The sequence below is a fragment of the Grus americana genome, chromosome 12 (genome assembly GCF_028858705.1).
Source record: "Grus americana isolate bGruAme1 chromosome 12, bGruAme1.mat, whole genome shotgun sequence".
Classification (NCBI taxonomy): Eukaryota; Metazoa; Chordata; class Aves; order Gruiformes; family Gruidae; genus Grus; species Grus americana.
Window position 1 is genome coordinate 16,211,352 of NC_072863.1, and position 25,073 is coordinate 16,236,424.

The following is a 25,073-nucleotide window of genomic DNA, read 5'->3' on the forward strand; positions in this document are numbered from 1 at the left end:
AGACAATCAATGCTAAGAACAAGAAACTATCCTGGAATATAGGATACCTTTATATTAACATAACTATATAACAGGGAGTGCACTGGCATAACTACTTCAAATAAAGGAAAAAAAACCCAAACCCAACAAAACCCAACAACTTGTTAAATCACACCTTTGCCATGCAGGTGCATCTCCCAATTTTCCAGCTATAACAAGTTAGCTTGCAGCAAACAAAACTGGAGATCTAGGAGGTGTTTTGGGGTAAGAGTCTTATGGTATATGAGCCCTGATTTGTTCTAGAGTAAGACAAGCACTCAGCCTCTGGGGTCTACATCTCAAACATACTCTGGTTTGATCAGTTAGTAGAAACAGGACATTTTAGCCTGAATTAGGCTATTTTCTCTGATGTACTGTTCCTCTACAGACTGTACTTGTAAATAATGGAGCATTCCCACAGAATTAACAATTTTAGACCAGGACTTTCACTCTGGCTATGTACCGAGGCCCAGATCTTGTTGGCTTTAAAAGGGCTATGGATGTTCAAAACATTTTGAAAATCAAGTCACTTATATAACTACAGGCTCAAGAGCTTAACACTGGGCATCCAGCTTCTCTGGAGATGACAGAGGCAGAAGGCCCCACTGATCTTCCACTTTGAACTCTCTCATTAAACAAGCCACAGGATTTCAGACCGCAGCATACCTCGAATTGGTCAAAGCCCAATTCTTGAGTTAAGAACCTACACTGATGGAGAGTCACAGACTGATGAAATTGCTGTACTGCTTTATTACCTTCCCTGGTAAAAGCATGTGCTATAAGTCTAGCATACACTCATCTAGCGTCAATACACCGTAATCAGATCTTGTTATACACTTCAGCTTAATAGATACAAGAGCTCTCCATCACCAATTTTCAATTCCCTCTATATGTACTCACAGACTAAGCTATTTGGCAATGTGTTGAACATGGCAGACAGAGTTCCTAGACCTTTTACTCTTCCCAGTTCTTTACCCTTTCTTATGGTCTCCTCCTTTGATTGCTCTCTATGTACTCAGCTGCCCTGAAGCACTAACAGCCAGACCTGGAAACTGCACTGCTGTAAGGATCCCATCCAGATGCCAGATACGGAAATATCATTTCTCCAGTCCTACATGAATGTACTCCCTAGAGATTGTATCAGTCCTTCTGGTCACAGTAGCACTCCCAAAGCACTTCCCAAGCAGACTCCTTCACCCTTTTATTGGCCTGTGCTCGTATGGGCATGACTAATTTAGCTGGACTGAAATGCCTGTTGTCTGGTATATTCACGTTACTAAGTAATGCACTGTCTCCATTTCGGTGGTAACTCAGAAGCAAAGCCTTCTTCACTATTGGCTTCTGAGGTTTTTACTAAAGTGTTCTCTAACTTTTCTCAAATTTAGCCACAATTTTTATGTCCTACAAACTGATTTGCCACATCACTTTTATCAACACTGAATGCAGCTCCTTTAAAGCCGCTATTAGTCATCTTACTTTTGTCGCAGGCAATACAACTGAAATTTTTCAACAAAATTCATATTTTAAAAACAGAATTTGTCAATGGAACAAAGCCTCCCAGTGCTATTAACCGTTTGGATGACTACAGTTTTGGAAGAGCAGGGACTGGGGGCTCTCTCTTCTGTCTTTCTTGCATCCCCCACCCCTGACAATCTAACTTCTCTTGGCAGAGCAGAGTAAGCACGAAATACCACTGGATGCTTCTGTAGAGCTGAGATCCATGGGGAAGGAGAGCAGTAGATACCACAACAGAGGTGGTGATTGCTGACACCATTGAAATGTTGCATGCATCAGACTAAACAATACTACGGAGACTTACCATAAATCAAGCTCTCTAGGCATTGAGAGTAGAGGGCTGGGTACGGCAGCGGAGATTACAGCATAAGATGAATAGGCACCACAACGTTATGATAGCATCAGTGACAAATAAAGCTGATATCATGCAGTATTTCTCATGTTTCGAAGGTTTTTTTCATCCATTTGGGCTTTATACATATATATCACGTGGAAACAAGATAGCCAAATCATAGGACTCCGTCTACTTAAACTCAACTAGCTTTTAGTGCTCTGGTCTAGTTCTCTTTGCCGCTCAGGAAGAAGGTAACACATAAATCCCCTGCTAAGGATGTAGTACTTTAGTGGGATGTTTTATTGCTGACAAAGTACGATTTCCAGCTCGCCGCGATGGGAATGAAATGCAACACAACAGAAAAGCTCCGCTAGCCCTTCACTAAGAGAGGAAGGCTTCAGAACAGATCATCCTCTTCTTCACTGCAAAACCACTGTCTGCAGACACACCAGCCTGTTCCCCATCCTCTTTCACGGCTACAGCACCAATCGATATGCATCCATCAGAAACTGCTTCTAGGTTCTCAGAAGCAGCAAATGTCGCTTCTGACAGACAGCTCCTGCTCCCCTCATCTGCTCTTAAACAGGTTATAAACATGGATTTTAACACTCCCATCGTACAAATCATTCCCACCAGATTTCTATTCTATTGACTAGGTTGAATTTAAGCCCATAAATGTGCCATTCTCTTTCTTGTTGTTTATTATCCAGGTTGCTTGCATGGGTGTGTAAGCATTTAAAAAAAAAAAAAAGGAAGAAAGAAAGAAAAAAACCACCCTTCACATCCCCTGATGGCTTGATTAATTTTGTTCTTGACATCTTGATTTTTTGCTAAATGAGTGCTCATTTGTTCCCTTTCCACCTTCCTTGTTTGTTGCTATTTTAATGCCTGCTAGACTACTTCATTCATTCATCTTGGACTGGGGCTTATGAAGTCTCTGGATATGAGAAGCCCTCTGAGTCTCAAATTTCTACTGTTGTGGGGCTGAGTTTTGAAAAGAGGTCCCTGGAATGCATTTGCACAAGGAAAATGCACATCTTTGGAACACATTCACCACAGGGAACACAGAAGAGCCACACAGAGAGATGGCTTTTCCTGATGTGATCAAAGCAATCATGCCAGGACACACAGCAGGAGGATATAACCTCAGCATCAAGCTGCTTGTAACTCAAAGGGCTGCAAGTTAGCATGCCTTAGAAAGTTACCCACAGTAGTGGGACATGATATCTGGCAATATATGCACTTTCAGCTGTTTACAAATGCAATAGTTTATTTAAACTGTCCTTAAAGAAAAAACCCAAATAAACCAAAAAACCCCAACCAAAAAACATCAACAAAAAAACAACACTGCAAGAGGAAAAACAAAGGTTTCTACTTAACAAAATTCACAATCTCTAGAAATGTCTCAGGGCACAGGAAGTCCCCATGCCCACAAAAAGGAAAAGGCCAAACCCACAAAGTTGTGTGGTCCTTTTTTAATTTTTTTTTTAAATTTTTTTTTTTTAAACCTATGGAATCACAAGACAGGCTGTGGAGTTCAAACACCCTCCCCTTGTGGCACTGAAACGTGCCAGAGCAAGTAATACTCGAAGTCACAGAGCTGTAGGGGGGAGGAAAAAAAAAAAATCCAGCCTGGGGAATACACAGGGACCACATCCTGAGGGAATAGTTGCAACTCATGCCTGACTCTCTGGGCATTGGTCGATGTTTCATTAATGTGCATATGTCTCTCAGTTTAATTTTTTTAATGCTCATTTAAAACACAACTGGACAACAGAAATACATGAGGCTTTACACATCATACCGAACAGTTTTACTTTCACAAGGTTAAATGTACCAAGATTGGCTGATACACAGAACAAGAATGAATGAACGTCAAGGAAATAAGTAAAAAGAAAAAAATCACTGAGTTTTTGATGGTGCAATTGTGTTTTCTCTTTGTGAACATCTGAGAGAAGCATTCATCGATATTCTGAATGGGAAAAGGCAACTGAAACAGGTGTTCTATTACTAGATCCATTAAATGAGAGATTTATGCATTACATATCCATCTTGAGGCAATTAGGCTGATAATTTTTTTCCTCTTTTATGGCTTCATTGAAAACTTCTGGCAATAAAGCAATTAAAAAGTAACTATCCAAGCATTTATCTATGATATCAAAGACAACCAGCCTTTCTTTTATCAGAAAAAAGCTGCTTCACTTGCCATCCTTAGAACGTACAAATTTAGAGGCAACGTTCACTGTTAAGACAGTGACATAATGCTGCCATTGTCCAAAGTCTGAATGGTGAATGATGGGGTATGGACTTGCTAAATCATTGTTTGCTTTCTATTTTGGAAAATTATTCTTTTAACTTTGACTTCAATCTCATAAGGCATGGGAACAGCAAAAGCACAGAAATGAGGTTGCCATAAAATTAATCTTGAAGTAAACTCCTTGCTGCATGTGCTACAAGGGCACCTGCAGCTTTGGGTTTCTACAGGCACTGTCCTCACAGGTGAGCACAAAATCTGCAAGGAATAATGATTTTCAAAACTCAGGTTGACATGACATATGGAGTCCGTCAGACATCAAAAGGATGGCTCCAGCAATAAGATGCAGGCACCACAAAGCACCACAAATCTTTTTAGAGGTGCTTCACATAAATGGTGGAAGCCAGTCTGTGACACAGGCAACAGGCCCGACAGCCTCCTCTCCCCCGAGAAGAGGTGACAGAAAAGGAATTTATGGACTGTAGTCCTCCAGAAAAAAAAATCTCAATTTGCAGATTATTTCGTAAATTTAACCACTGAAGAAGTCCAAGTTAGTCCTGTCAGTAATTTAGATAATCCAGACAGTGGGCACACACTTGTTTGAGAGACTACAGAGACTGATACAGTTACTTCAGTTCTAAGAACCTGCCATGGTTGCAAGATGGTACCTGAACATAGCCCAGGAGTGACTCTTTGGAAGTCACAGGACAAAATGGTTATCTCCTCATTCTCTATAGCAACAACTCCATCTACTTTACGAAAGATAAAAGGAGATCCTCGTGCACATGATGACTGCTGTGATTCAGGTGCTTGGTCATGGCAGAGCAAGTACCCAGGGTGCCAAGTGGCTGTGCAAATCCTCACCTTTTCCTCCGCAAGCAAGATCTACAACTCAGTGACTTCTCTTCTCTGAAAGTGGCAAGTAAAGAAGGAAAAAGTGATGTTCAAAGAAGGCTGAAACAAACGGAAGCTTGTTTAAGTGAGCTTTTTCTGCTCCTAGGAGCTGCCCTTCCCCTGCCCTCTTGCAGCATGACAAAAAGAAATGCTCTGTAACACAGAAGCTCTGAAAAGCAGGCCAGAACCAGTCTGAGGTGACCAGCCTGAATATCACAGTGATAGAAAGGTAAATTGGTTTCAGGCCCTTGGTTTGGTGCAGTTAAAAGCAATGTCAACAGTGTTCCCTGGGCTCAAGCAACAAACGTGAACATCCAAACCAATGAATCCAACCAGCCACACGTGCCAGTAAGCCTTGCTTGTGCACAGGCACAGCTTTCTCTCAGACCACTGAACAGTAGTTTTCTTCCGTGCTTTGTCCATCTCCTGTGGCTGACTGGAACTGCAATGTTGGAAGGTTTTAAGCTCAAACACCAAGTCCCCAAAGCCAAGCCCTACGATACCAGAAACTATACTTGCCACTTCCTGCAGTCTGGCTTGCTCACTAGTAAAAGACAAATGCAAAATGACTTAAATCATCCAAATTCCACTGGCTCAAAGGTTGAAATGTTTCCAGCCACAACTACATGTTTCATGATTGCCTTATAGGGATCATAAACATTTAAGGGACCTAAGGATGGAAATCAAAAAGCTTCAGTGATTTTGGGCACTACAGATTACTAAATCTCTTTCACCGCACACACTGATACATGCTAACAGCAAAGATTAGAAGCGTACTTAAGAAGCAGACAAATGAAAGACATATTAATAATTCGATTATGGAATCTAAATTAACTGCAATTAAATGGTCTACAGAAAATAGGGAGAGAGAAGATGACATACACAGCCAAATTCATCAACATCTTGGGATTTTACCAATCTTTTTAAAATGTCCAGTTTCTTAAATCATAACACAAAAGATACTGAACCAGGAAGGGTCTTGAGAGATCAGCTCATCCATCCCTAGCTCCCAAAGCTTGCCAACTATTAGTAAGCTAGCAACGCCCAGCTCCATTTTTCTACTGCCACTCTGAGTAAATGATTATACAGTCTGTTCTCTATTGTGTGGATAGCGAGAGGTGGGATGACCTCAAAAGCCAAAAATCCATTTACATGGGTATTATGGGATATACTGTGGGAAATGGAGAAGCTGGAAAATTATTTTTCAAAGTGCGGTTCTAATGATGTACTTACAGGTAGATTGCACTCTACAGCTACAAGAATCAAAAGGCAAAAAACCCCTTGAGTCTGATATGTAAGTTAGTCTTGTGATTTATAGATACCCAATTAATGACTTCTGAAAGCTGATCATTCTGTGTATCCTAAAAAGCAGTGTGCACAGCCCCACGATATTCTATAGAATTAACCATGCTACTAAACCCAGCAATTATAAACCACCTTAGCACATTCAGTTCAGAGGTAGAGTGATAGCAGAGCACACATGGCAAACGGAGCTCTTGGTTTTCTTCCACCCTACATTAGATAAGTTCGGTAAGTTCTGGAAGTACTGCAGCACATTGTGAATGATGAATGAAATGAAAAATCTGTGCTCAGTGCACAGCGAGTAGCCAACTCCCTTCTGTGCTGCATTACTTGCTTTCAAGGTACTTAATATGCAACTTTGGTGAGAGACATTCAGAAAATCCCAGTGAGCCCAGATGTCTCAAAAATAAAAATAGAACATTGCAATTTTGTCCCAGGGCTTCATTTGTTTTTATTCAATTTTAATTTTATTTTTGCCTACCTCTATCCAGTGACCTGCCTTGTCATGGTGCATTATGGACTCAAAACATAAACATCTACCACTGCTGGTTGCTCAGTTACAGAAGAGGCTTAAGGGTCTGGTTGCTTCATCTCTCACTAAGCAGAGTTTGCACTGTACAAATACTTCTTTTTGAAAATGTAATGTAGGAATGAATAAATGGTGAATAATCAGCTCCATCACATTTTTTAATCAGAGGCCACAGAACCACATTGTTTTCCTAGTACTTTGGGTAGGTTGATTTCTATAAAACATAAATCAAGCCACAAGCAGTTTGGATTGGCTTCCACTGGTCCAACTTACAATTCCCAAATCTGCCCAGCAGATTGCGTTTGATGGTATCTTGTTAACAAGCAGCACAGGTTGGCTTACAGAAATTTACAGTAAGGTTTAAGTCATGGCTTCACTTTTGCTGGATTAGAGGTTTGCTTCTCCCCAGCTATATTATTATGTTGTTTCAGGTTATTGGATTGGGTAGATGGTCAGCTGCTTTACTGCTCCTGAAAGGTTAAAATTGCAAAAAACTTGCTATTTTATTGCTTTGTCTCTCTAGTGCCTCACTCTTGCCTACTTGTTTATATCATCAATTTATTACTATTTGTAATAACTGCATAGCAGACAACATATTACTTATTACATGCATGGGCAGAGGTCAGAAGAAGTTGCTTTATACTTGTCTAAGTACAATGGCCTCTAGTTGTAATGCCATTAGGAATGTTTAATAAGAAAAGCAATAAAACAGTTAAATAACTGAATCCACTTCTACTGCATCTCTATAGTTAGGAGTGGGGCATGGAAGGAAGAAAAAAGGATTAGCTCTGTCACCACTATTTCTCCCACTAGGCTGTTTCCTTCAAAGGAGGAGGCAGGATATTATTTAGAGATTACATAGTGTAGTAGTTTTATTTACTCCTTTATTGGCACCGTAAGGCTGTACACACAGCAATAGGCCTTTATACACAGAAATTATTACTAGATCTGGAATGTCAATCTAAAGATACAAAATTTTCCTGAGGAAGAAGAGTGAGTGCAGTTTTTACTGTTGCCCATATGTCAGGCTCTCTTCAAAGCCCATAGGCAAACAGCGCAAGGCACATATTTAGTGCACTGGGAATGTGTGGTGCAAGGTTTGCATGGATCAGCTGTCCAGGATCCTTTTAGCCGACAAGGTGATGTTGACTGCCAGGTGTCAGCAAGGTGCTTCTGTTTCTCTCTCACCAGCATCCAACCCAACTAAAAAGGTTTGGGCACTTCTCTGGAGCCAATGTTAAAGCGATATCCACCATGGGAATGCCCTGGGTGCTACACTGATCCATCACTATTTACCATGCAGCCAACGTGGTGCTTTAATAACACACAGCTCTAAAAATGTATTTATTTTTATGCACATATCAAAGCCCTGACTGCTTTATTTGCTTGGAAGGGATGGTGGAACTGTTCCAGCAGACTTTCTATTTTCCACCAATTCCCTCAAGAAGGATATTAAGGCTAGAGAGCAGAGCGGGTAATTCCCATCTCTGGGTGGAAAATGAGTCAGACTAGTTATGCAATAGAGGCTTTCACTGATTAAGAAGGATGCTATATTCAGGTAGACAACTGCCCAGAAACAGATGCTATTTGCGGGCATAACTGAGCATTAGCAAATTGGCTGTTTATTAAAACAGGTGTTTGTGGGGACTCACGTGTCTGACACTGCAGATGTGGCATTCTGCTGTGGGATCGCATTAGAGAACATCGGTTTCCTTCCCAGTTACACTTACACGTCAACTGAGTTGATGCAGGAACTAAATTAGATTCAACAGAGTCAGCATCGGCTTTGAAAACTGGTGGTTTCAATCAGGGATATAGCAAGAAAATGCAAGTTTTTACTCATGCCAGCTGTTCTGTTGCCCACTTTTGATCTCATAATCATTCATTATTGTCTGGTTAAAAAAAAAAATTTGTTTAAAAAAGTTCCTCTGGCTTCCATTAAAACAACAACACTAAACAACACCCACACACACACTTTCAGAATCCCCAAAGATCTAGACAAAACATACCCTATTCATACCATCAGAAACAGGAACACAAGGAGAGCAATGGCTTCAAAGACTGAAAATTAGCTAGTGTCAGAGCAGGAACTATGAGACCATGCATCCTTTCCTACAGGAGACATCACGCTTATTGATACTTGAGTGCTAGGTCTGTTTAAAGTTTTCATCATTTTGATGACATTGGCAGCAGGCTAGGTTAATCAAATATTCTGAGTTTAAATTATGTTCTGACAATTGTTTTCTATTCTGAGTCAAAATGCAAAAAATCTTGAACTTACAGTGACGAGAAGATGCCATGCCCTTTTCCTGACCTGCTTCTACCCCAGATTAGTCTAAAAAAAAAAAAAAAACAAACCCCACAACCCAAACCCCCCCCCCAACTTCATTTTCGAAGTTTACATCATTGCATTATTTATTTATTTAAAAGACACGCCATACCACAGTAGCGTGTAATACCATGCCAAACGTATCAGGTCATGTCATTTTTTGACACAGCAAAAGACAACAATTATTCTACATTTTTTGTAGACATGAATGATGGGTGCTTCTGCACACGATCAAACACACTTTCTCTAGACAGAAGTACCTTTGGTTTAACTTATAACAGCACACCATCAACTAGACTGGGCATCTCAAAGCTGTTTTAGCATTTCTGTTCATAATTTAGACCCTCAGCTACTCCCATTTGTTATTTAATCTTTGCTGTGCCAAAAGTTGGCATACACCAAACTTCTCATAACAGAGCTCCCTAAACATTTAAAGTGATGTTTCTGAATATGACGCACTTTTGAGATGGTTATGTAGGATCACAGTATCTATATTCAAAAATACTAATTGACACAGAAATTCCCCAAAGCTCTCTTGATTGAGAGATTTTTGTAATTTTAATTAATGTGGTCTTAGAAACAAGATGAATGGAAACTCTGAAGGGGATTTCAGTGCTTGAGACTGTAAGGTGAATAACTGTGGAAGAGGAAACAAGACAATGATATACACCCATATTTACAAGTTAGTTAGCAGAGCCTTACATCACACAGGAAAAAAAAGAATCTGCAAGGTCAGTTTTGCAGAAACATTGGTAAAACACCTCACTACACAGTTGGCACAGAATATTGTACAAGACAGGTGTGAACCAAGGACCTGATATAATATTAGCACAGAAAACAAGATGCTTGCAAATTCCCAGGGAGGACTTAGTGATGTGTTTTCTTAAATAGCTATTCTAAAATAATCTAAGACAACCATGCCTGTTGTTATACACTACACGTTGTAATTCGCCTGTGGATTTCCTGGTTGTTTTTTGTTTTTTTTTTGTTTTTTTTTTTTTTTTAAAAGCAAAACCACAGCTCATAACCCCCAAATGCTTGCTGAAAATTTAGGTGTTTGAAATCACACGTTTGTTTAAGAGTCTTCTGACTGAAGAAGATTTCATTTCATAAAAGAGAGGTCAGGCTGTGAAGGGATGTGCTGGATTATGAGATGCTGGGGTTTGAAATCCTGAAACTGAGAGAAGTAGTATGCTTGCCTGCATCTGAATAACTGCTCAAATGCATCAGATCCCTTCTCAGGGGCAACGTGCCCACAGTGTGAATAACAATTTGATATCTACACACTATTCGCTTTGCCAGATGATATTTAGAAAAGCTAAACCATGATCCTAAATAAAACCGCTTGGTCAATGATCCTTGGTAAAGGAAATTTCTTGTTGCATGCGGTGCAGTCTCTACAACTTAGTTTCCAAAGTGAGTAAAGCATGACAGGCAGATGAATACAAATGAAATTAAACCACAAATATCCACCGCACTTACAAATGAAACCCCCTGCTTACTCTATGTGCATTCACTTCCTTGGGGCAAATGCTCAAATGTTCCAGCAAAGCTGTTTTCTGCCTGCAATTATTATCAGCAACAATTTGAATGATAGGCTGCAGAATATTATCTATAAATTTGATTTCAAATTCACCAATGCAGATCAGGAAATCATTAAAAAGAGTTAACAGTAATGTAATCAGGAAATAGAAAGCTTGATTTGATCAGCCTGCCCAGTCAAAGCAGCTTTACTTTTCAAATCCTGCATATTCAGGACTTAGCAACAAACTATTCAAAATAGCCTGTCAAGTCCAGAAGCACTTAGAGAATGTATCCGAAGAAAGATCCACATGGACAACCTTTCCCTTCATAAAAAGAGACAAAATTCACAGAATACATTATTTACTCAGCTCACTAGCAGTGAAAAAGCACATTTTACATACCAGTTTGGTTATGGTTTTTTTTTAAAAAATAAAAATTACTGCACCTTAAGTATGTAAATTCTCAACTCAAACCACTGAGCTTGATCAGTGAAATGTGGAAAATGCTTTGAGTTTGCAAAGAATTATGTAACACTTGACCAGTAAAGTATGTAGCACCATTTACAAACTTCAGCACTGAGATTATAGCAGTGGCATATGCAGTTCATTTACATTTTAGACTCTGCTAGATATAAAATGAAATTTACTTATGCCTTTTAATTAATGCAGTGTGCAAGACCGTTACTGAAATTTGTATTTGAGCAATATAAAGCATTGCTCAAAGAATTAAGTGTTTAATCCTATGCTCCTCCGAGTTGAAGTAACGACACACCTGACTGTGCACTAAAGAAATCTCAGTGGATGTTTTCATGACTAATCATATTCATTTGTTCATGGGACTAGGGCCAAGGATGTTAAAATTAATAAGCTTCCCATATAGTATAAGCAGATAACAAAAACATACTCAGTACTGGAAAGTTACAGTCATCATTTACTGTGAGGCTGGTTTGTTAAACTAAAAATGCGTGGTAGAAAACCATGCCTCTGCTGCCTTTCCACAGATTACTGCTTTCTATATTTTTACTTTCCAGCCAATTAGGGGTACTAAGAAGTCACGTAACACGTCTTCAGTAGGTAATAAAGGTATCTCTTCATTTCAAGAGAAATCTTGCTTTGAGTCTCTTATTTGGTCTTCATTGGACTGAAATGTCTAACATGAGTACAGTAAATCAACCTAGTTTTAATGGTCAAAGTTCAATTACCTAACACAAGCTATTTGTTTCTGTAGGACAGACACAAACACAAGGGTATCGAGGATGAAGTTAAGAGGAACATTTATCAAACATGGATTAAATGAAGCAAAGATTTGGTGAGTAGAATTCCATCTCATTACTTTTGAAGAACTATGACAGCTTTGATTTTCATGGCCTCTAAGATCATGACATTACGATATTGAAATTTTAAGAAATAAAAATTATACCATCACTCTTCATTTTCTGCACTGTTGCCCTTGGAACAGATTACAAAGTACAATTGTCTATTTTTTTTCAGTGAAGAAGGAAAAATCATGAGAATGGCTAGTCTAGATTTTAATCTTCACTGCCCACTGAACAGCGGCACTGTGATGCATGACCCTGACCTTTCGCAGCCCGCTATATTTTGACTGTTTGCCCACTCAGCTCCATCCCTACCTTTTAGTGAGGCCGTAAACAAGAGATGTGGAATGGCATGCCCAGCAAATCACAGAATGCTGAAAAGGTCAAAATAGTAGTGCTGAATGTTTCTGTTCTGTAATTTACAGAATATATGAGGCATTCACAGCCTAATAACTCATTCGTATGACAAACACTGTAGAGAGAATGTAAAATGGCAGAACATGAAGTCCTTCCAGTGACAGTGTTTCTAACAAGCATGGAAAATGGTGCACACTTTGCCCTGTGGTTCTCTTTTCTGGAACATTAATATTGTCTGACTTCCAACGCACAGTAGCATATGTCTGTGGACTGTGCAGTTAAGTGTCTCTGTGTTTGCAGTCAGGCTCAGAACCCAAAAGGCAAGGTCCCCGAGGAAAAAATCCTGGTCATAGCCTTCGCTATCTGTACTCCTTCTCACCCTTCTCAGAGCACTCCCCAATACCAGGTGGTTTTATTGTCACAACTTTCCTGGAAACTAGAGAAGTACTATCGTCACTTTAAAAGAGGACATAGACTCCTGGCCAAGGTAAAAACAAACAACAAATAAACAAAACCCACAAAAAAAACCCCAAACCAAAAACCCAGAACAAAAAACCCCACAGCTCTTATCAACAGCCCTAATCCCCTGCTCTCCACTAAGACCATCTTTTCTACTTTCTGTCCCGTGGGCTGAACTTCATTTTTGCAGAAACAAACTTGTGCCCATTTCTCAGACACAAATCTAGCAGTAAATCTAGAAACCAAACAAGAGATCCTTTAGCCAAGCTCAGCACAGCTGCATGTCTGTGGCAGTTGAAGTGATGGTTGTATTTGTTAATGACAGCTTAGTCCCAGTGAAGTGCTAAAGATGCGTGCTCTGGACACCACCACACAACGAACACCACTGTCAGAGACAGTTTTACTGGTGCAAGATGATTTGAGGCATTCCTAAACCACTGTAAGTTAGCTAATGCCCGTAGATGAATGCCGTTGAACAATTGCAGTGTACACCAGGACATACCAGAGTGTTTCTTCTTTACTACTTTCTTGTAATAAAAAGAACACAAAAGATTTATTTAAAGTATTGCTGTATCAAACCTAACTGCAAGGGTATCTCTCTGACATCAATTAATCACTTTTTCTATAAAGACAGTGTCATTTTGTCCTCAGAATATATATAAGATTGACCACTGAAATCAACATAAGCAATAAATAGCTTATAGAAGTATAAAAGAAAAATTTGGAAAGTGCCACATGTTCCTTTCTGACACATCTGTGGCAATCCCGTGGATCCCAATGGATACGAAACCCAGTAGCCAGAATTTGGCCTTATCTTTCCAAGTCCATTAAAACAAAAGAAAGAAGTGTGCAAATAAACTGTTCTCTGCTTCACAGATGTAAATCTGGATTAACCATACAAAAGGCAAAACAACTGTGGATTTACACCAGATGAACAACGGATCCCAGCCTCAAGTCTCTGAAGTACAGCATTTCACCATTATCCCTGAGAGAAGCAGGGATATTAACAACGTACCAAATTAGCATCAAAGCATTAGTGGTAATACACTTAGGGTATTTAGGGAACTACTTCTAAACCTAAATGTCAGACAATTTGTCTCTAATATTCCCTGCAGATTGGTACAAAATGATTGTAATAGATGCAAATCCTGCCTCTTTTCATACAGGCACATATGGCTGAAATAGCTGCAGAGCCGTATCCCTTGTGCTGCAGAGGAAGGCAGTTCCTAAAGCATATACGCCCAGTTTCTCTTTATTTCCTAGTGAAAGTTGCTCCTTCATGTATTTCTGTGCAGGAACACAAAGTTTTTGGTATTATAGTCTGCACTGCTGGGAGGAAATGATTTTCCAGCACCAAGTCTGGGGTCATTCACACAGCAAGACTTGAAGGGAGGGGAATAGTGTGTGGAGTTTGATCTCCTGTACAAAGAAAGGGGATCTCCCAGCTTATCTGTGGGAGGAGGCGGGTGCAGTGGAAAGCCCTGGATGGCTGGAAGAAAGTGTGGAGGACAGCAGTTAAGGTACCAGCTCACTCTTCCAGTCAGCAACAGTGCGCGGGCGACATGGCTGTGAGATGAAGGTGCAGCATGGGAGAACTGCGGATGGAGGGGATCAAATTTTTGCTGGTGTTGGGATGGAGCGGCCACTAACCCCATGCCTTCTCTGCCTTTAGTCCTACCTCCCCTCTGCTCTGCTGTTCAGTGCACACAGACCTAGATCCCTGGTATGGGGGTAGGGGTTACTCCACTTGGACATAATAAGGCAGAAGGATAGGATTTCGGGCAAGACTGTCACCCATCCCACACTCAGGCCTCACACAAGGAAAGAGCAACTAAGTCTCTATAAACAACTTTCAGTCTCATCTCTGTAGGGCACTCAGTGCAGGATTTAACCACTTGGATGGGGCACCATAAGCCATTACTCCATTTAAAGTACTATTATTTTTAATAATATTTACAGACTATATTACAGGAGTAATATTTACAGACTATTTTGCCAGGAAAAGGAGTTATATCTTGAAAAGTTGGATTCAACAGAAAAAAAAAGGTATTGCTGATTGTTATTCTATCTCCCAACCAGAAGAAATACAGTGTACATATAGGTAATATCATCTCCTATCAAGGCTGTTCTTTACAAGGCTCTGGTTTCAAATGCTTATGATTTTGTACAGCTTGATCTGTTAGGTGAAATCAAAGCTCAGGTATTAGTTAATTATCTTAATTAGAGCTTTTAAATTGTGGAAGACAGGAAGGCGGAGGGATCTACATCAAAAACATCAGGCATTCTCACAGAATGGATGAAGAGAATGAGGGGGAAAAAGATTTCCTTCCTTCGCTCCCCTTCTTTTCACCTCAAGAGAAGGGACATCCAATTTAATGGTCAATAGTGTCTATACAAGACATTCCCAGGAAAATCCTCCAGAGTCTAATCATCCTTTCAGAAGAGTCAGCCTGAACATGTTCTGTGGTGACTCGGGCATCAGCTGCAGAAGCCCAGCACACTTCTGTGCCCAGATCTCACTCCCACTGGGTTCTGAGAACTCCTTGCAAATGTGTATTTGGGCTGCCACCACATTTCAGACAGAGTGACAAGAGCTCTAGAGCTCAACAGAAAAAGCAGGGAGAAAAAAAAAAAAATCTACAGCCCTGTCTCCTCCTTGCCCTCTAAGCTTTAATTTTATCCACCTCAGACATTTCTTCTTGGTCTCAGCTTCATCTTTCTCCCAGTTCAGCCTCTTTGCTCACTCAGGGCCCATTTGGGTCAGGTCACCTCTGATTCCTCAAGGTTTGTCTCTTCTGTGCTGCCCCAGGTGAGCAGAGGGACCAGGAGCAGCACAGGGAGAGAGGGCTGCTGCCCTCAGAGAGGTGCAAAGCTCTGGATTTGGCCCAGCTCACAGAAACCCAGAGCTCCATCTGAGAGCCCCTGCCGAGCCCTAGGCTGGAGAATGATGCCTGGTGGGATCTGAGGAAAAGGCAGGCAGGAGGGTAGCATGTAGCTACCAGCACCTAAAGATTTTCATATGGACCTGCTACGTTCCTGAGTTGTCATGATATGTGATCATTTAATCAAAGAGCAAATCAAAAGGCACGTGCATAACATGCAGAGCCTTGCCACGGAAGAGTATCAGTGCTCTTTTCACACTGCAAACATACTAATGAGGATTACTTCCCCAGTTCATTCTCAAACCACTTGCTCTGTTTGAATTACTTTACAGTTCAAAAGTTCTGTATTGGTTTTTGTCGAAGATCACCACACTATTCAACTAAGATGTTTATCAAATACCTGTATCTTTAAATATGAAGAAAGCACAATATAATCAGCAAATCAGTAATGACAGACACAGACACTGCTGGATTATCTTGAATAGACAGGCTTGGTAGGAAATTGATGTCTCCAAAAGATCTTGCAGATCTTTTTTTTCATCATTATTATTTATTTTCAACAAGAGAAGTGGGGTCTCAATGAAAATTAAGACTGTGGACAGTAAATATAGTATCTTAAAAATGTTAGCAAATGCATGGATTTTCACTTCCCAAATTACTCCTTCCAGCTAGTGCTTAAAAAAAAAAAAATTCTATTCCCATACCTGTTAGCAGATGTAACTTTGTATATTCCCTTGCACTTGTTCTGCAGTAGCTCTATCGATCTGCTTAATAACTAGTCCCAAGGAATTGCACTGTTAAATCTTCTAGAAACAAAATCTTTCTTTCTGAACAGGTCAGTTATTAGGAAAAGTGAGAATCCTCATAAACTATGTTTTCTTTCCTCAGCATCTTTAGAAGCAGAAACTACCATGACAAAAGTGAGTTAAACTCCTTGACATTTTCCCTGTGCAGTAAATGAATTAACACAGATGTTTCTTGTTTTGTTTCCTGCTACATTTCTTAAGTAAATGCCTGAAAACAAAACCAGTACATAGTTGAAAAGCAAATGATACATGATGTATTCAATTAATAGACACAAACATTCAAACATTCATTCCAGTCTCAACTAACTCACTATCCTGGTTTCGGCAGGGACAGAGTTAATTTTCTTCCTAGCAGCAGGCACAGTGCTGTGTTTTGGATTTGGGATGAGAATGATGTTGATAACACACTGATGTTTTAGTTGTTGCCAAGCGGTCAAGGACTTTTCAGCTTCTCATACTGCCCTGCCAATGTGGAGGGGAGGGGTGCACAAGAAGCTGGGAGGGGACACAGCCAGGACAGCTGACCCAAACTGGCCAAAGGGATACTCCATACCATATGGTGTCATGCTCAGTATATAACTGGGGAGTTGGCCAGGAGGTGGGGCAGCTCAGGAACTAGCTGAGCATTGGCTTCAGGTGGTGAGAAATTGTGCTGTTCAGCATTTGTTTTGTATATTCTTTTATTATTATTACATCATCTTCCTTTTTTGTCCTATTAAACTGTCTTTAACTCAACCCGTTGAGTGTTACTTTTTTTTTTTCCTTTTTGATTTTCTCCCACATCCCACTGGGGAGCACAGGGGAGTGAGCGAACGGCTGTGTGGTTGTTTTAGCTGCCAGCCAGGTTAAACCACGACACTCATTCATAAGGAAAAGACTAACCTAACATTGCAGTCTCTGTAATACATGGTACAGAATTAACAGACAGATTTACCTTCTGTTTTGATATTGTATTTTTAGCTTTTTTGATACTCTGTGGAACATATAAGTGTAAAATAGCAGCCATGGTGCAAGCTAGATGACTCTGGGAGTTGCTTATACATAGACTAGCTAGATATAGCTCCTACAAGATCCTTAGATATTCCTGTCCAGCCAAGAATCAGCAGAGCACAACTGTGTTTCCTTTCTTCTGCAAATGCTTATGTCCCTGCCGTGTGGCTTTTACACCAGCTGAGAGCTGGCAGTGCAGTAACTCACAGCTACCTATGTATCAGTCAGATTTTGGCTCCTTGGTGCTACCAGAATTGTACAAAGGAGCTAGTTCAGAGAAGAAACATACTCTGTAATCATCTAATCAAATCACAAAGGATTGGTTATCTTTCCTTCCATGTTCTCAAAGCTCTAAGAGTGAACGAAGTTAGTTGGAAAAGAATTTAAAAAATAAATTAAGAAATCAGCAGAGTGATGATACCACAATGTCATCTTAAGACTTACAGCAAAGCATGCTCCACTTACTGTCAGAACAGCTGTATGTGAGAACAGGTAATAGATCTTTAAAACTTACTGCACCACAGCCTCAAGACTTCCAACCAGGATTTTGATCTTTACTTTTCTAAATCACATAAGGAGTTCTCTAACCTCAGGGATTTTGTACAAACAATCCGTATACACGTTTAGGTTTATACGGTCAATCAAAGCAACAGCAAGTTCCTGCTCTAAAAAAAAAGGGGGGGGGAGGGGGAGGAATCTTTGAACAACTACAAATCATGCTGGCATAAGCTTTAATAAATTCACATTAAGAACTTTACATGGTAGACAGTCACATTTTACAAATAGAGTTTGTAGGAGGAGTACAGAGTTATGGCACAAAACTCTTCAGATCTTAAGGCCTTCTGCTAAAGCCACATCATCTCCTGGGCAGAAGACCCTATATTTTGGCTCATACCATCAAACTTGACTTTAATGTCATGAAGACAACTCAGCAATATATTTTTTTTTCAGGAAGAACATGATATTATCAGATTAATGTCATATATTTACAAAAACATATACTATATGGTACGAATAAACATTATTTGTTAAAAACAAGATAAGGTAAGATTAAATGTGCCTCATACTATGCAACCAAGAACTATTACTACGCTGATCCCAATGCAAAGAGCTAAAAAACAAATAAAAAGGGGGTTTTAGTTTTTTTTATGAAAAGGAAACAGCAAATGAGCAATAAAATTTTTTTCTGTCATTGTTTTCTAGGTCGGCCCAGAGATGAAGTGATTATCTGACCTGGTAAAGCATCTGAGACAGTGAAATTGTTTTGGACTATTTCTCTAGTCCTCTGGGATGCTCTTTTGTCCTCCTGTCAACCCTCCTCTCTCTGGCTCTGTTTCTCCAACACAAGCAAATACAGAAAACAAGAAAGAAGCAAATTCGAGTTTCTGCTTCCCTCTAACCTTGACAGGGTTGGTTTTGATCTCTGTCACATTCCAGAGGAAAACAGAAAAAGCAAAAAGTACATTTATGCTCCTTGAGAAGAACAAGGCAGGCTCTGGGCCATGTTTGAAGCCTGAAGGAACTCTTTTATCCGCTGTCAATAAGAATTGTGCATACCTATTTTCATTTGAATCTTCATATGAAAGCTGAAAGCCAAAAGGTGAATACTGAAGTCTGCAATCAGGTCAAATAAGCTGCTAAATAGTTAGGCCATTGCCTAGACTTCTAGGAAGATTTTGCATTGCATTGCACTAATCATTAAGGATAAAGACAGTAAATATTAATCTCCTCTGCTTATAGAGCAAAGACGGCTATTTCTTTAAAGATTAGTTTTCCAACAGAAATCTAAAATAATTTCTGCAGAACAAGTAGATAGATTAAACTCCATTTCTTTTGTAGTTTAGTTTCATGATCATACTTGTACTACCACTGAAAAAACAGGCATATTGGGTGATTTGACTCCATGGGCTAAAGGCCCTGTAAACCACAGAAACTTTGCTTTGATTTGTAATAAAATACTGAAGAACACCACTTGTTCAAAACTCCTAGGAGCTTAACAAGATTTCAAAAAAGGATTCCAGCAGATGACCTTAGATACAACTTCCTCCTCTGTTGCTTTGCTGCAATCAAATGATTTGCTTTCCTGCAAAGCTCTAGTACATAGTGAGGGTCTGCAGGGCATTGCAGAGGTCAGCACAGCCTCCCAGCCCAAAGCTGCAGGTGGCCTCCACAAGATGAAGGTGCTCCCTGAGAATTTTCTAGCTCTATTTGCCATTTAAAATGAAGAGGGAAATGAATGAACTTCATTGTATGTTAAAGAAATAAGTTCAAATTCTTTCGTCAGCATTAATCTTTCACACATAATATGAATATGGTTTAGTGGCAATAACCAAACCCACTAACATATCAGAAAAAAAGCACCACATGTAAATTCCCTGATCTTGGGGGACAACTAATGGATTACACTCCAGCATATAAAGATGCAAGATTTATATTTCCCTCTAGAGATATTCCAGAATCCTATTACTGAGCCATATCTCCAAGGAGAGGAAGGGGGTTGTTTGTTTTCAGGTTTTTTTAATCAAACCTCTTTTTAATCAGTCAGAACAAAATGTTTTCATGCAGAAAAAAGAAGAAATTCAGTGCAAAAACAACAGAGTCCTGATGGAACAGGGGAACTTGGAAGAGAAAATGAAGATAGAATAAAAATGCAGGAAACAAAGATGTGTACTCTTTGAGTGCCTTTATTACACAGATGTATGCTGGGACAGTTTGCTCCCGAAGGAAATCATTAGAAAGTTGACTTTTAAGAAGTTGGACGAGGAGACTGAATTCAGCCTTTTAGGCTGATCTAAACTTCAAAGACTGTGTTTTGCTGTTAATTCTGGTGGGCTTTTGACTATGGCTTCAGACTCTTTTTGTTTTTTCCCCTTTTAGGGCCAATTTCTGCTCAGCTACAGACATGCGAGTCCTGTGGAGGGGAACCTGAACATGCACATACGTGCCCGTCTGCAGAATTCATCTGGCACTGGCTGCTTCCCAGATCCACTGCTGTCTTCCCTGTGCAAACCCTGACAGCCTCCTAAGTCATTTCAGGTATATGAGGGAAAGCTAATTTTTAAGATTAGCTAAGGTCACCAATGATTCATATTCTCACCACGATTCAACAACCACATTCAAGAATTCAAGTCCCATTTTTAAATACTTCATAGCATCTTAAGTACTTCACTGAAATTGCTAGGCACCTGGTTTAAGAACAGGGATGTGCCTTTGTACTCAGCTCAAGCAGGACCCTGTAGGGTTTCACAAAAACAAACAAACAGCTTTACCGCAACTTTATCAGCCCACTTAAAATGTTTCATTTTGACCCTGCTTGCCTTAAAACACCATTCCACCACTGAATCCTAGCCAGCTTTGGTGTAAAAGGAAGAGAGTCGAGCTCAAGAAGGAGGAAAATGCCACAGCTTCAACACAGAGTGAAAAATCTACATCTGAAATGCATCTCCTGTAATTTAAGCTCATGGCACCACAGTCCTCAACAGCAACTCCAATTCTGCCTTTCAAAATTAGAAATCTATTTTCGAGTCACTGAAAAAAACCCAAACCTCTGGAACTTCAAAGCTGAGCAGTTCTTTCAGCACCAAGATGCCCCAGAGCTCCCCGAAGTTAGCAGAACTCTCTAACATTAGAGTTTCTCAACATGAGAGAAAATACTGGCTGCCAGCTGAGATCCGGAGATGTGCATTCACAGAAGAATATATAACAGGAGTGAGAAAAGCATACAAGCATTTTAGTCAAAAGCCCTTTCTGGTAAGCATTCAGAACAACCTGAAAATGCACTGTTTTACATTAACTTTTAAAGGAATCAGCACTTCTTTTATGAGAATATTTGTCTTAGGTAGGGTGAACATCAACTGATCAATACAGCACCAATGTAGACGTATATTGCTCTATCAATCATATATCAAAAAGAGCAGCAGCGCTTTATATTTAATACCCAATCTAACCAATTAGTACTGCCATCCCCTGATGTTACACAAGTTCATTCCCTTAAATTGCCATGGCAGTAAATTCTACAGTTATAAATGAGAAGCTGCAAATTGATTTGCATGTAATAACAGTACCACTAAACCTTTCTTACCACTTTCATTTTTTCCCCATCTGCTACCAGAGTGGAAGTTTAGGATCTATTATTCCCAGAAGGGGACTTACCCAGCTGGACATCTATAACAGTTGGCTGGTTCTCCATGGGGAACAATGGCTTTGGAGGTTTGTCTGTGAGCAAAGCTAGAAAACAAAATGAGAAAATGTAATGGAAAAATTGAGACCAATGACTGCAAAAGAAAAGCTCTGTCATGTAAGCAATCAAATGTTTGTACACTTGATGACAAGTAAACATTTATTGCACAATATGGCTGTTACACTGCCAATGTGTTACCGCTTTCCTAGTGGCTGTGGTGGCCCACTGATTCAACAGAAATGAGCCATTTCAAGAATTACATTTGTAATACGAAGCAGCAAAAAAATCTCTCAATTTCTCACTGTTAATCTACATATAATAAATAGATCAAACATTTTATACCATCACTTTGCAAAGTTACAATTAATTTGAAATGCCAACCAAATCTATTGCAGCATGAGCAGTCCCAACGTGTCTTTATGCTCGCCCAAAACAGTATTTAGATGCTCAAACAAAACTTGCACATAATTTTGCCTGATGAACCCCAGCAGCTTCACCTCTAACTTACACTCCCACCCAACTGGCTAGGGCACCTAAACCCTCTTCTCAAAGCCCGAGCGAGGACCCTGCCTTCTGCTACGGAAGTATCTCCATCTGAGAGAGGAAACAAACTCCAGCCTGGTCCTACCAGGAGACTGCTCCAGCCACTGGGACAGTCACAGATAATACTACCACTGAAAAGCACAGCTACAGATGTGAGCTTCATGGCCCGGTTTGAGAACCTAGCACCAGGCTGTCCAAATAGGTTTTGTAAGTTGGGGCTAGCTTGAAATAAAGGACTGAGTATTCCTGGAGATGGGGAGAACTGCTTTTAATCAAATACAGTATCTTGCACCACATGAAATTAAACATTTTAAAATTACCCCAAAACTTTTCCAGTTAAAATTAATCACCTGAAATTATTTGATCTGAGTTTGTACAATGAATTTGCATTTTTCAATAAAAGACTAAGGCAAAATTACCCTGATCTTCTCAGAAGCCTCAACACTTACTGATTTAATAGGAAACAAGTCTACCCAGCAGTTTGGTAGCCCAAGGTGAAAGTTACCCATGGCTAGAGCAGGAGGCCTCCCTGAACAAAGCAGAGGGAGCTTGAGCTCTGCAAGCTCCTAGCCTGCGCTCCCAGCTCAGCCTGAGCCATTGACATGCTGGGGAGACATCTCACCCCACTCTGCTTCAGCACGAGTCAATCATTCAGCACACCTTCCCCAGGGCTTTAAAACAAGCTGGCTGAGTGGCTGCAGCAGAGGAGCAGCAGTCACATGTTTCACTAATGTGGCTCTGATAACCAGCTATCAAGTGACAGCTGTGTAAAACTGGAGGTAGCTGAATTATTCTGCTACCAAAAAAAAAATCATCAACATACCAAACATTTTTACATCTACAGAAAATTACAAACTGTATTAAAGAAATACCTGTTTGATTTTGCTTTACAGTTAACACTGTTTTTAAAACTCCATAAGAAGTGATTGTCAGCACAATCTACCTCCCCAGTGCCAGTTAAATGAAAATGGTGTTCCTTCCACTGATGCTACAGCCATGTTTTGCTTATCGTAAAATAGGCATTTCAGTAACAAGTGGCCAGCCAACATTTCAGATCAAAATCATGTGTGTTTGTAAGAACTCCTTGTACAGTTTACCTACAAGGACAACACAGGAATCTCCAAAGTGATTTGAACAGCATGTTCTTAAGACTAAAAGCACAAGCTGGGCTCAGAATGAGAGATAAATGGGAAATTCTGTTAATGAGAATTCAGCAGTTCAAAAATGCTCATCCAGTGCAAAGTCACAAGATTGACCCAGAAGCAACATCAAGGCTACCTATACAATCCCATTATTTGGGGATTAGCTTGTGAGTAGAAAATGTCTGGCAGAAACAAATAATTAATTTGCTGTGCTAATGCACCTAAGTCATCTGAATGTCATTAGAGAATAAGACGAAAGTACTGCCAAACCTACATGTGTAAGTACGATCTAACTACTTGCTTTTTAAGGAATTTCAATCCTAACCAAAGCTGAAAACTTCTAAGTAGTAGTTTTGAGCATAAAACCCAAGGGACTTTGGAAGGCATTCCACTGATGATTTTTTAAGCAACGGATACTTTTAAATTGCTAAAAGCTTTTGAAATGCTCTTCCTCATAAAATCTCACTGCATCCAAGAGGAGATGGAGAACTATTTTTCCAGCTTCTCCACAAATCCCACCCTAATTCAAACAGTAAGTTTCTCACTTGAAGGTCACACCTGCTTTGAGCAAAGCTCATTCCCAACAGTCCAGGAAAAAAGTACATTCTCCAAGAAGTCCAAATACGCTGATATCCAGAACATTTGGTAAGGAGGAACATAACAGTGACAGTATATTTTCAATACTGACATTTTTCTGTTCAACATGTATAACAGCTCTGCTTTTCTTATACTCTAATTCCTCACATGAAAAACCCCTGTCAATAAATAATAAGTTAGCAAGAAGCAAGAGCCAGTAGACTAGAATTACGTTAGTTGAACCATAACCCACGGCTAGCTATCTACTCTTCATAGGCATTGCTTGCCATTTTCTCTGAGCTCATCACAGAAAATTAGAGGTAGTATTGTCTGGCCCTCGCATCTGCTGAGGGGGAACCTCGTCACTAGAGTCACAACCTGACAATATTGCTTTTCTGCAATTTTGGTTTTGGTTTCTTTATTGGTTTTTATATTGTCTAGGCAGACTTCCTCAGAACGCCTGCTGGAAGGAGAGAGGAAAAGGAAGTTCTACAAAGGTATTAAAAATTTAACAATGTTCTTAACTGTCTCTGCGCAACTGAGGTCAGTAACTTCCTAAAAGAATTAGCAAAAAATCTCTAGAAAATGCATTTTTGCCTAGGAAGTGCACAATTCAGACTTCTTAGGAAGGTAACATGCTGGCCTGTATCTAAATGCAGGAGTACCTCGGATGCTCAGCACGGAGAGGAGAGGAGAGGAGAGGAGAGGAGAGGAGAGGAGAGGAGAGGAGAGGAGAGGAGAGGAGAGGAGAGAAGAGAAGAGAAGAGAAGAGAAGAGAAGAGAAGAGAAGAGAAGAGAAGAGAAGAGAAGAGAAGAGAAGAGACGGAACAGCTACTGCCAGACACATGCAGCTATTTGCTGCAGCTTCCACATGGGCCTGTGGCAAAATGTGCTGGAGGGAGTGGAAAGGTCATAGTGGCCACAAAGTGGTTTTGAGATTTAACCCCAGTACTAACAGAATCAAGCCCTTTGCCCAGACTCTTACCAACCCTTTCCAGGACTCCTTCAGGAGACATTATGATGTGTTTAAAGCTCAGCACACACATAAGACCTCAGAAGTAAAGGTTGAAATGGAGAAAGAGATCAGCTTGAGAGTGCAATTCAAAACAACTTGATACATGACG

The 25,073-nt window shown here is 40.0% G+C and overlaps 1 protein-coding gene across 4 annotated transcripts in view; it reads right to left on the reverse strand.

The window, feature by feature from the left end:
* IL1RAPL2 (interleukin 1 receptor accessory protein like 2) overlaps positions 1–25,073 on the reverse strand; it is a 396,885-nt gene that overhangs the window by 90,593 nt on the left and 281,219 nt on the right. For all 4 annotated transcript variants that reach the window (XM_054840037.1, XM_054840038.1, XM_054840040.1 and 1 more), the window contains one exon: positions 21,661–21,735. In XM_054840037.1, coding sequence (XP_054696012.1) covers positions 21,661–21,735 — 75 coding nt within the window. The remainder of the gene's footprint in view (positions 1–21,660; positions 21,736–25,073) is intronic.